General features: G+C 41.3%; 2 protein-coding genes across 2 annotated transcripts in view; one reads left to right on the top strand and one right to left on the bottom strand.

The window, feature by feature from the left end:
- The window catches only part of rwdd1 (RWD domain containing 1), a 5,629-nt gene extending 3,808 nt beyond the window's left edge, over positions 1-1,821 (top strand). The window contains exons 5-7 of the mRNA XM_079275145.1: positions 188-320; positions 405-467; positions 1,316-1,821. Of these exons, the coding sequence (XP_079131271.1) occupies positions 188-320; positions 405-467; positions 1,316-1,428 (309 nt within the window). The 3' untranslated portion in view covers positions 1,429-1,821. The remainder of the gene's footprint in view (positions 1-187; positions 321-404; positions 468-1,315) is intronic.
- Positions 1,822-3,827: 2,006 nt separating this feature from the next.
- LOC306782122 (amine sulfotransferase-like) lies at positions 3,828-11,930 on the bottom strand (the record flags this gene model as incomplete). The annotated part of the gene is made up of 6 exons (XM_079275316.1): positions 3,828-4,947; positions 5,879-6,059; positions 6,162-6,256; positions 6,375-6,501; positions 10,466-10,671; positions 11,774-11,930. 6 exons carry the CDS (start codon positions 11,928-11,930, stop codon positions 4,823-4,825), a joined length of 891 nt encoding a protein of 296 aa, XP_079131442.1. The 3' UTR covers positions 3,828-4,822.
- Between the last annotated feature and the right edge of the window lie 1,558 nt (positions 11,931-13,488).

Here is a 13,488-nt window from a genome sequence, read left to right as displayed (position 1 = left end):
GATTCCATTGCAGCCTGTTCAGTAGCTGCCGTCTGCAGCGTTCTCCCTCAATACTGGACCAATTTCAAAAAACGTTGTCCCCTTTGGTCACTTGGATAGAGAAAAAAATAAACAATAGGATCCAGGTTGGAAAAATACCCAAGTCAATGATGGCGTCGTGTGTAATGATGCGTGTGTGTTTTGTCAGGTGTTGTTCCAGGGCACCGTGGTAACCATTGAAAACTTCCTGACGTGGAAAGCCAAGTTTGAGCTGGAGATGTTTGAGCTGAGGAGTAAAATACAGAAAGAGGAAGAGCAGGGAGGGAAGCTCAAACTCACCGGTAAACTCTTGATGCTTTTACTTCAAGGCTCTCAGCTGATTCCAAATATATGAGCTAAAGAGAACGTAATCTTTTCCTCACCAGGTAAACAGCTGTTTGAGACGGACCACAACCTGGACATGTCTGACATTCAGTTCCTTGAAGAAGGTGAGTGTTTGAACTGACGCTCTTTTTAAGGTATCACATCATGTTGTTACTGGGGCTGAAAACAAGTGGTTTACTCCACTTTACAAAACACTATTTTATTGCACAGCAACATTAACTTTAATTCCATAAGTGAAATGTCATCGTTGTCTGGGTTGTTTGTTCGTCGGATGATATCTTTAGTCATAATGCACTGATTTTAAAGACATGTTTTAGAGTGGATTCAGGTGTGATCTTCTTCTAGTACAAACATATTTGTTATTGTTCAAATATATATATATCATTTTTTTTGTTGATTTTCACATACATTATTCAATCACAATAGTATTTAATACTCCAAAAACAGATTGTTGCGAGGTATGTAAATATATAAAAACACAAATATGAAAAAAAGGGTTCAGATATTTCTTGGTGGAGCCTCAGGCGGTGCATTTAAGCCGTTCAAGTTTAAGACGGGACGTCACCTCCACCCTGTGAGATAGGTGGCGTAACTTTCTGATGACAATGCAGTCAAGGGGGTTAGGATCAATCATCTTGGAATGCATATATAAAGAGGCAATAAATATACCTGTCCAGAACGGAGTCAGTGTGAAACATAAGCCATTGAACATTGCAAACCATGTCTAGAAAAGCTGTAGTCTTTAGTTCAGAGTTGGTCTATTGGAGATTGGTTTGTTTTTAGCACTAGCTTTATGCTCACGTGCACCCGCGATGGCGACGGCCAAAAACCAAGATGGCGATAGCCAAAATGACGAACTCGAGGCTTCAAAATAGCAGTCCACAAACCAATGGCTGACGTCACAGCGACTGCGTCCACTTCTTACACAAAGTCTATGTTTCTTCCTCCGCAGCTGGGAACAACGTGGAAGTGGATGAGTCACTCTTCCAGGACATTGAGGACTTGGACTTGGACGACGACGACCCGGACTTTAACCCTTTAGCAATGGGGAGTGATGAGGACTAAAGCTGGAGTAGGACAGAGGACTGACGGGAACCACACCTGCTCCTCTCTGGGATACCATCATCTGACCGGACAAATTTAGTTTTGAAAGACTCTTAACAACAGTTGGAGAGGGAATCCTCGTGAATGCAACACACACACACACACACACACCATCGATTGTTAATTTCTATGCCTGAACAATTAAATTGACCGAATAAATGTGTGACTTGGCTCTGGTGCTGTTTGACATGCAGGACGTCCCGGTGACAGGCCTGCTACTTGGCCAGAAGGGGGCAGTATAATATCACGTATGGCCAGGGAGTAGAAGAAGTATTCAGATGTTTTCCTGGCATGAAAGTAGCATAATACTCTATTGCAAGTAAGATTACTGCATTCACTCTTATTTAATAAAGGTGCAATCAGCAATTGTTGTATTTATTTCAATTATCAACATTTCGTTTCCAGATTGGCAGAATCTACCTTCAAATAACAGCAAAATATATAATATCAACTCTTTATGGAGAGTTTTTTCATGTTGTAGCTGGATCAGGGGGAGTCAAAGCTTCTACTGTAGTTGAATTATATTTTCAAATGTACATCATATGTTGGAAGTGTATATATTGACCATGTGGCTCTGCAAAGTAATTAGTAACTAAAGCTGTCATATGAAGAAGGTGGAGTCAAACAAATGCAGTATTTGCTTCTGAAATGTGGGGGAGTAGACGAAGCAAAACGTCAAAAATATTGAATTGCAAGTACTTAAAAACAGTAATACAAATAACTGATTCATTGTAACTGAAAACATTAATTAGTGCAGTTGTAAGTACAATACTTTGGAAATTATATCTACTTAACTGATGAATACATGTGACTACAAATACAGATGGTCCTATTGTTTTCTAAATAATTAGGAGATACCCCAGGTCAATAAACTACAAGATTTCATAAAACGTTTTACATATGAAAATGACCCATTATATTATTGGATATCTTATCAAATGTGTGCTAATCTGCATACGTTTTCAGAACAGAGGATAAAGCCCAAATACTGCATTTGTATATGTGTGTATATATATATATATAGAGAGAGAGAGAGAGAGATAGATAGATCATGGCAACAGTATTTACAAAAATAATGAAAGCATTTTGCAATCTGTATTAACAGCATTTCTTTCATATAAACTTTTATAACATTCTAAATTGTTGGTGTAACATAGATACTATAAATCAATTGGCTAATAACAGAGCAGCAGACACACAGACAAGCACCTCAGATTATTGCCATCAGATGTGAAGACAAAAATGCACTGATACGTGAAAAACAACAAATGATGATTGTGTATCTGTTGGAAGGAAAATGAAGACTAGTTATCGCCACCAGGAGATCATGTATGCGGTCGGCTGTGCGTGGTTGTGTGAGCACCTCGTGCATATCTCATTTCTGACTATGCTCAAGGACCCCTCGTGGTTGCAGTGATTTACACTCTTTGAAAACATATTTTATTGAATGTTTTATAATGTCATTGACTGCAGACTCCCGACTGCTCTTAACCGGCCGGTAGGGACCGCAAGCGAACAACAACTGCTTCAATTTGGATTTCTTGTTCCCGCTAAAATTACACCTCTTTTGATTTGCACGCGACTGACATTTGCAGGCATGTAGGTTTTGTATGCATAACTATCGCTTCACAAACAACAAACTCAACAGAGAGCTGACTACAACGCAGCATCTTCTCATGTCAGTAGGAGGAGCGTTAGTTAGCCGTTAGCCGCAAGTGAGCAGCAGAGTCCTGCATTGTGTTAGCTAACAGAGCTAACAGCTACCGGGGCTAATACAGCAAACAGCTAATAGAACTAAACACACAGCGGGACTGTTCAGAGGAAACGTTAAACAGTCAACTTGAAGTGTTACACTGAAAATGCAGTTTAGCTGCACAGAGCCAGTGCAGGCTGCATACTGGATCACCTCTCTAGTTATATAATTTTGAATCAAGTCGTTCCAAGTCAAAAAAGATAAAGTGAAACCACCTGTCATTGGGATTGAAGTCGCAGGTCTTTTTTGATTTAGTCAGTCATCAGATCTCTGACTTTAGTCTGACAAGTCCATGTAACGTGATTCGGGCCACTCCTCTGCAGTTTAGCTCACATTTCTATGGCATTTGACACAAACAGTAAGTGTGGTCCACAACACGCTTTCACCATTATTTTTATGTGACCATCAGTATCATAGTCACACTATATATTTAGCAGCTATAGAAGTCCATACAACATACTCGTGTTTTTACAAGTTGTATTTCAAATCAAATTTGCCTTCCTTTTTACCACAGTATAAAACGAAACATGCATATACATTCAAACTGCTGGATGTATACAGTGAAAATAAAGCTCGCTTTTAGCATTGTCAAAGTTATTAGAGTTGTGAGCGAAGATTGATTTACAGGGTGTGCAGTGCATTGGCAAGCGACAATAGTTTAACCGCGACAAACTGAATGCTCCCTGTGAGGGATTACCTGACTCCAGAAGCTGTAAATCCTCGGTGCAGATTGACAGTAACAGTAGCGTGTTTCACCTGTGAAGCTAAATTTTGGCAGTATTTTGAAATGTCGTAAAAGAGAAATGCGCATTTAGCGTTTTTCTGTCAATTGGTTTGGGACGAATACATTTGGCTACGCCAACCGTCGTTTCGTCGAGAAGTTGGCGGTATAGGCTCGACTCTGTGCATTGCTGTAAAATCGAGAGAGGTCATATGGAATTTGTTTCAATTGGGCAATTTGTTTGAATTTGTTGTTTCAAGTCATCAGCTAATATTGGCCATGAGACAAATTAATGCCATCTATTTCCACTTCCAACAGCGGAAACAGCTGATCAGTCATGCAAGTTAAATGTTTGCTAGGTCAGAGCTATTTAGCGCATCAGCTCTTTTTCGGACAGAGGCAAAAAACACCTCGAGCAAGTGTAAAACTTTTTTTCCGCAAATGAGAAAACTTCATTGAATTTTGTTGTTTCCATACACGTTTTCTATTGTAATACTTCAAAACGAATATTTTTTTAATAGAAACCCAGCTAGTCAGGGAATAGTTATATTTTCATATGAGCACAAGACAACAAGGCTCACTGCTTGAGGTCACAACATCTCTAATGGATGTCGTAAATGAAGTCTACTATGTAAAAATGACTACATATTCTGTACTCAATGCAACTTTGCATAGATTTTCAAAGTAAACTCAAATAAATGGAAACCAATGGGTGGCTGGAATGAAGGAAACACTATAGTGTGCTTTGGAAAACTGCAGGAAAGCAGAGCCTCTGGTCTGACGAGGGTAAAGAGATGCTGACGTGAATAATGTTTTTTGTGTTCATGAAGCTGCAACTGTGACTATCTTCTTCTTAGTGTTGTCATGCGACCAACAACTGATCACGCAATGTCCTTGATGCCCCAGACAAAAAACAGAGGAATGCCCGCCATCTCTCCGTGGAAGACCTTGTCAAACATCTCGTTCTGGGCCACAGTGAAGTGACTCTTCCAGTCACCAATGGTGCCTGTTCACAGTACATGAAAGGAGAAGAACAAAGGTTATAGTCATCCATCCTCACTCTGCCATGTATCATTAGTCCGGCTAGTCAGTGTATTACATATTATGCCGTCCCAGTAAAGCTCATCACTGGCAGGCTGGTGACACCGTGTGCACATGTGTTTTCCTCAAACATCACGAATACAGCAGCAGTTCAATATTTACATATTAACAACAATGGATCAAAATACTGCTTTTATGTGAAAGGTGCAACTCTGAACTCGGGAGTTGGTGGAGAACAAAACAGAGCTAAATGTTGGACTTACATGTGCTAAATTCGAGATGCAGACCATTAATACAGTCGCAAACAACTGTTAGATATGTAACGATATAGTGGTGTAATGTCTACCTGAGCAGAGAATGAAGTCACTCTCCGACCTCCTAAAAAGTCAAAGCCAAAAAAATCTGCACAGCTGCCGCAGAAGAGCCGCCTCCCCCACCCCTTTAACCCCGCCTCCCTGGGCCCCACAGATAGCACTACATGATGCAGAATGCCACTATGGCAAATTTGCTTCAAAGCCCTTTGGGAGCTCTGGCTAGCCAACCGTCGCTGCTCACACGGCGGTTGCAGCTGATACACGGCGGCATCACAGAAGCACTGTTAGCTCCGTCAGCACCGTTGCCGTTGTGTGCACCGTTCGTGCCGTTACCACAGTTAGCTGCTAGTCACTGGCTCATCCGTCATTGCTACATACTGAACATGATTTTGGAAAAACAGGGCCTGCACCTGTCTATGGTCACGTTTCAAAGTTGTTGTTTTTACGATGTTATGAATTATTCTTCGTTAAAAAAAATCTGCAACTTGAGTTGACAGGTGAATTTGTCTTGGTTTTGATCATTATCAATTAGCGGTTGAGCCACAACAGAGTTCCTGTGCGCATCTGAAGCAGTAAACTGACCTTTCCTCATGAATCTGCCCCGGTGGTGGCTGAGCAGTTCACTTGACACCTGCTCATAGTTGGCCTGTGGGATATTCTTCATGTTGTTGAAGGTGCTGTGTTTCACCACATCGGCCAGCTCCTCATCGGTCAGCTCTTTACCCAGGAACAAGGCGATCCTCTCCACTGCTGAATGCAGGTCCTGAACATAAAGCGCCGTAGCATAAATTATCTTTTTTTTTTTTTTTTTTGTAAGTCAGACTGATCCTTGTGTGTTTCAGATTGAAATGATTTCAGCTCCTACTTGAATCATCTCTTCGTAAGTGATGAACAGCATGTTAATATCATCCTTGTGCGAGTACCACGTCTTAATGTGCTCAAACCAGCTGGAACCAAACACTGCAATGAATAAGGCATAACTGTTACCACCACACTGCAGACAATCATCATGAGCTGCACTGCTGAGAAAATGTCACACAAGCACCACTATTTTGCGAGTGACAGAAGAAGAACTTGCCATCGCCTCTCATGAATTTTTCAAAGAAGTCGTTGAAATCCGTTGGAGTTTCCAACATGTTTGCAACCTTGTGGAAGTAGAAGTAAGACACAAGGACATCTTTGGGATTTCTTGCCACGTAGATCACCTAAAAGAGGAACAGTCAACGGGTGTCAACGGTTTACAACTCTAACCTGTTTATTGGGGACAGACCGACTATGCTGCCCTCACTAAAGGTTGTTTTAAGAAACATCTTTTTCAGCTATAAAGCCAGCTTGACAATGTATTTTCCAGCACCGTATTCTCCAAGGAACAGACAGGTTGTTGCATTTGGCAAGATTTAATAGAGGAAAATATGTAATTTTGTAAAACTGAAAAAGAAAATACAAAAAGTAAGTGCCTTTGTTTGTAAGTACTAAATATTATCTCTAGTACATGAGTAGATAAGACTACCATCATAAACCAAAGTGGACAGGTGCTTCAAAGTATTTCAATGCAAGTAGTGGAGGATGAGATACAACAGTAAATAACATGTACACAAGCACCAATGCTTTAGGCAAGGCAAGACAAGGCAAGTTTATTTGTTCAACAACAAGGTAATTCAAAGTGCTTCACATAAAACCATTAAAAGCATCAAAACATAAGGCAAAAGAAAAGGAGATTTAAAAACAATTAAAGAAACAGTGTAAGAAATAAAATTCAGTTGTAAAAAGTAAAGGAGATTTAAAACATACATTGAAACAATAATTGATGTCTCCCTGGGACATTACGCTGCACGCAATCAACCATACACTACCGCAATTCTGCAATTACTCGCACACAAACCACGTCTGGAAAAGATCTCTGCAGATCTGCGTTTTATAGTGTACGCCTTGCACGAACTCTGTCCCAGAGGAAATGGCGATATATTGTGCAGTCCTTTTAAAACCATTAAAAGCATCAAAACATAAGGCAAAAGAAAAGGAGATTTAACAGCAATTAAGAACAGTGTAAGAAATAAAATGCAGTAGTAAAATGCAGAAATGCAGGAAATTGATTAATATATTAATTGAATGTGGTTAAATTAAAGGCAGCAGCAAACAGAAAAGTCTTCAATCTTGATTTAAAGGAGCTGAGGGTCTCAGCAGACCTGCAGCTTTCTGGGACTTTGTGCCAGATATGTGGAGCAGAAAAACTGAACGCTGCTTCTCCATGTTTAGTTCTGACTCTGGGAACAGAAAGTAGACCGGTCCCAGACGACCTGAGGGGTCGGGATGGTTCATAAGGTAGCAGCAGATCAGAGATGTATTTTGGCCCTAAACCATTCAGTGGTTTGTAAACCAACAGTAGGATTTTAAAGTCAATTCTTTGTTGGACAGGAAGCCAGTGCAAAGACATCAGAACTGGGGTGATATGATCCACCCTCCTGGTCTTAGTGAGGACTCGAGCTGCAGCGTTCTGAATTAGCTGCAGCTTTCTGACGGACTTTTTACAGAGACCTGTAAACACACCGTTACAGTAGTCCAGTCTGCTGAAGATAAATGCGTGGGCAAGTTTTTCCAAATCCTGTTGAGACATAAATCCTCTAATCCTTGATATATTCTTCAGGTGATAGTAGGCTGATTTTGTAATTGTCTTGATATGGCTGTTCAGGTTGAGGTCTGAATCCATAACTACACCTAGATTTCTGGCTTGGTTTGTGGGTTTTAACATCAGTGACTGAAGCTGAGCGGTGATTTTCAATTGTTCATCCTTGGTACCAAAAACAATTACTTCTGTTTTATCTTTGTTTAATTGAAGAAAATTCTGGCACATCCAGTTGTTGGGTTTGTTCAATGCAGTTACCCAGCCCTTGTATGGGATTATAGTCCCCTGGTGACATAGTTATGTAGATTTGTGTGTCGTCTGCATAATTATGATAACACACTTTGTTGCTTTCCATAATCTGAGCTAGTGGAAGCATGTAGATGTTGAACAGAAGAGGCCCCAGTGTTGAACCTTGGGGAACACCACATGTCATTTTAGTCAGCTCTGATGTGTAATCAGCCACAGACACAAAGTATTCTCGGTCCTTCAAGTAGGATTCAAACCAGTTAAGTGCTGTGCCAGAGAGTCCCACCCAGATGTTTAGTCTTCCTAGGAGTATGGCATGGTCGACCGTGTCGAATGCAGCACTGAGATCCAGTGACACTAAGACTGAACTTCTGCCATTGTCTATGTTTAAGTGGATGTCGTTGAAAACCTTAACAAGAGCAGTTTCAGTACTGTGGTGCTGTCGAAAGCCTGACTCGAAAACATCAAAGCAGTTATTTACGGCCAAGAAGTTGGTCAGCTGTTGGAAAACCGCTTTTTCAATTATTGGGAGGTTTGATATTGGCCTATAATTTTTCATCGTTGCGGAGTCTAAACTAACCTTCATTAGGAGTGGTTTAATAAATGTAGTTTTTAGGGCTTGTGGGAAGACACCTGAGAGAAGGGATGTGTTTACAATATGTAAGAGATCAGTGGTCATGCAGTTTGAAATATTTTTGAAAAAGTGTGTTGGTAGAATATCCAAGCAGCAGGAGGATGACTTCAGATGTTGTATAATGTCTTCTAGGCTTCTACGGTCGATTGAATGAAATTGTGTCATGATATTTGAATGGATGTTATTCAGAGATCGGGACAACACATATCCTGTGGTTGGTGTGGAGGCACTGACTGCTTGTCTAATTTTCTGAATTTTGTCAGTAAAAAAGGAGGCAAATTGATTGCATGCCCAGGTGGATTGGAGCTCAGCAGCTACCGACACTGGAGGGTTTGTTAGCCTACCGACGGTAGCAAATAAGGCGCGTGTATTTTAACCACTGATAGGTACATATTTAGATGAGAGTAAACTAACATCAACAATACTGTAGTCACACCAAATAAATATTAATGTAAACATGTTAAAATAACTGTAAATAGTAGCTGACTTACGGATGAAGGCAATTGTGTGGACTTTGAGGCACAGGATTATAACACTGAGATGCTCACTCTCTGAGTTCATTGGGCACAAGGAACTTCCTGAACATCACTTCCTGTTACTCAAACAGACATTTCTGCATCCATCTCAGTGGAGAACGGAGAAATGTCTGTTTTGAGTCGTGTCATGGAGACAAGCCAAGCTACAGGTTGATTCCCCCCCCCCCCACCCCTACCTCTCTCTGGCCAAAGCTACTCTTCTGAGACCTGAACTTGGCCTATCAGTGTTCATGGGACGATTTGGGTGTGTGCCATGTCCTACAGCTACAGAACAGGAAGACACATGACCAACTGCTACAATCAACAGTGCAAAGCAGGATGAAGACAGGGCAACAAAACTGCTGGAACGAAATGATTGGGGTTTCTGTTTGTTGTCACCTTGGCCGCAAGCCTTAAGAATGATCCAACACTTTGGTCCAGAACATGCAACAACAGCTGGAGAGATTTCTATGAATTCTGCTTAACGAGCTTTAACCAGTGTTAAAGTTATAACATGACAACCGTAACCAGCGTTGATAAATAGCAACCACCCTTACTGGACTTTTAGGTCATGAACAGTGGTCTCCTCTGTGAAAGTCCTGTGTTTGTTCGACCCCTTCCACCAGCTCTCATTGGACGTCCTCGCTTATTGTACTCGATATTATACCGCGTTACTTTCATACCACCTACCTTTCAATAACGGTTGCTCGATATACTACATTATTTTCTCTGCAAACCCTGGCTGTCACTTGCTCTAAACAATTGCAAAAATGTGGACAGTCAACACGTCAGTGGTTTGCAGAAATTTACAATGCCAACATGTTTTCCTGGCAACTGGGTTGTTGGACCGGTTTCTGTTTCTGTTTGTAAACATGATGACGTACTTTCTGTAGGTGGAGGCAGATCATTCTCGGATGATGACTCGTGTTGGCAAGCAAATGTTGTTTTTTGTTCGTTTTTATAGTGGCTGAAGAAAATACGAGTTTCTCTGAACATGTACCGTCACAATGCGAGTGTTATTTTAAAAAGAGTAACGTTAATCAACAATACCAGATTTGTACACACCTGATAGAGAAACCTGGCGTGCATATCAAAGAGAAACCTTCTCAGTGAGTATGTAAAAAGAAAAGACACCTGGCTAGAGAGCTGACCTTGCCCTTCTGGCTCAGAGCAGAAGGCATGAACTGGAACGGCAGATGGCTGACTCTCATCCTTGGCGACGGGGCCGTGATAAACATCTGTCTTTGGCCGTACACCTCGATCCAGGGGACGAGGTCACCATTCAAGTGCTTGCTGATGGCTGTCAGATCTCCCTTTGCCTCAAGGAGCAGCAGGATCTGCTGCATCCAGATGGTCCCTGTCAAACAGAGCAGACAGGCCTCATTTCCATCTCCCACACCCTGCGTGTCCAATGGCAGCAATTAGGTCAACCGTGTGTGTGAGCGCACACCTCTCCTGTTCTCTGTGTGGAGCTTTGTCCTGGTTTCTCTTTTCCACAAAACACATGATCATTTGATACCCTGCGCTCAGTTGAAATTAATTTGCAACACACAAAGGAGCAGGACATTCGTGTGTACATACTAATCAGCCTTGTTCCTTCCTGTGCCGAGAGCTCCAAGAATCCCTCTGACCTTAAGTGCACTTCCACTGCAGGACACTGGGAACCAACCACTGTGTATCTAATGGAGGAGCCTCCTCCTCTGTCGCCCTGTTTACACCTGGTCCTGGGTGATCCAATCACGAGGACGGCTCTAAGTACGTAAGTTCACATCTGGCATTGGAATACACGTCCTTTTCATTTTGCAAAGATCAAATGCGTTGGCAGGAGGCAGCAACGCACTTCCCCTGCCTAGGCTGCCGAATTTTAAAAAAAGAAGAAATCAAAACAATACAGACGGGTCTATCTATTTCTTGGTGTGATCCAGGCAAAACACACAATATTGACATAAAATATCTCTATGGGCTTTGATTTAAGAACCAACTCGAGATGTTGTGTTCTTGCCTAATTTACCCCCCTCTTGTGGCAAAGGCATGATCCACCCTACACTGCTTCTGATTGACTTACCCTAAAATTCTTATCCTAACCATAACCAATCTCAGTCTTCATGCCTAAACCTAACCAACCCAACCAGCGAAGGAAACAAGTACTAGCCAATCACAGGCAGAGTAGGGCTGGTCATGACTTCACCATCCTGGGAAAACAATAAAAAATTGGCATCTTGGATGAATCACGCGTGAAGGGGCCGCAAGTTGTTGCGCACTTGGTCGTGCACCCTTGAATTTTTAAAAGGCACTTGCTGCAACATGACATGGTTACTGAAAAAAGTGAACAATTTAAAGAAATAAATAAAATATTGAATAATTTCTGGTGATCTAATCGCCCAAGACGCATTCTAAAATGAAGTATAAATAAGTTCTGTGTGCACAAAAGGGCTCTTCCATCTTGGTTTTCCTCTCACCTGATTTCGGGTATGTGACGACAAACACATCAGAGTCTCTGGTCTCCAAGTTGTAAATCTGGTCCACGTCATCTGGATCATGAGTCCCGTTGATCAACTTGAAGCCTTTGTGTGGCACCAGGTCATGGTCATGAATCTTGACCTCATTTACGTCCATGATAGCTGAAGCAAAATAAAAGGACACGTGGTCTCCTTAACCCACTCTTATCCGTGTGTTCTGTTGGTTGTAAAGCAATTGAAAAACAACAGTGTCCAGTAAGCACATATATGTCGCCGCAATGTTTGCACATGATTGCGACATCTATCGCCATTTTAAAGTGTCATCCATTGTGCGTGTGAATGTATTATTATAAACGTGATGACAACCTAAATGTCTCAACGATGTAGGTGCAATGTAATCCTGGTTCAATCTTACAACGGTTCATTTCCATTTTCCAAAACATTTCTCTGCTTTACTATTTTTAAAGTTGTTCATATAGGTTATTAAAAGTAATGACCATGATGGCAAGTGTTTGCCCCATTTGAAATGGAACCTCAAAAATGCCATTGAATCTAACCACACACCATTTTCCTGGAATACAATATGCAATATTGACCCTTCGCTAAGCCCCGCCTCCTGCTGCTACGCCATCAGAACTACCATGGAGCCCACACTGTCACCAACTGCACTCCCTGAAGAAATATTATGTAATTATTTGAAAAACGAAAAGTGATTTCAGAGAGAAGCGTCTACAATATACGTTTGAAGGATATGTCCAGGATGTCAAACAGATTCAGCAGTGAAAACAGGTTAAAAAGATAGAAGCTAAAGATCAGTGTGAAAGTAAACCACCACATCACCGAGCGATTGAGAACGAAGAAAATTTAATTCAGAAACACTGTTCCTGTAAAGCCGTGTAAGTCTTAAATCACTATTACAATCAATCAATCAATAGAAGTGCAAATGCTAAAAAATGATGCGCCAACATACTAATGTTAGCTCCACAGGTTTTTATGTAGAAACGCAACATTTTAGAAACGCATATCTCCTTCCAACCTCTCTGGGTAACGAGTATCAATGTCGCACGACGTTTAACCGTGACTAGCTCCAAATCCAAAAAATACAGCCGGAAAATGAAGAAAATCTTAAAACAATTGCACGAGAGTCTATGGAGCAGAGCCGGATAGTTGTCGATGCTACGCTATGATTGGCCAGTCTTCGTTCAGGGGCGGGTTACGACTTGTCTTTAAGTGTGTTGTCATCTGAAATTGGGAGTATGCTGTGACACTATGCTCAAATCTATTTTCGCAGACAACACCTCATTTGCATATTCAAACATACATTTTCAGAAAATTGTAATACAAACAAATTCACCTGGGGTGTCTCCCCTTAAATGAAGGTCAACTACAGCCAACGGTCCACATTGTATCTGCAACTACTCTGTAGCACACAGACATCTTTCTTTGTGTGCATGTATAAACGGAAACACCGTTTAAACGTCACTGCTGCATGAGCTGGAACATTTTACAGCTGTCGTACACCAAATATGTACCAAGCATTATTGAAGTGTGGAGTTCTTACAGTTATAGGCTGCCATGGAATGTTTGCCTGAACCTATTAAAGGCATGATGAGTGGATACAGTTTATTTACATTTACAAGACTGGGTGGTTTTTCACCATTCACCTATGAAACCTCCATTCCCACCAGTAGTATTGGTCTGGTTCCATTTCTTCT

This window comes from Melanostigma gelatinosum, assembly GCF_949748355.1.
Source record: "Melanostigma gelatinosum genome assembly, chromosome: 9".
NCBI classification, from domain to species: Eukaryota; Metazoa; Chordata; class Actinopteri; order Perciformes; family Zoarcidae; genus Melanostigma; species Melanostigma gelatinosum.
Note: the sequence above shows the minus strand (reverse complement) of the source record. Positions and strands in the feature narration are given on the sequence as shown.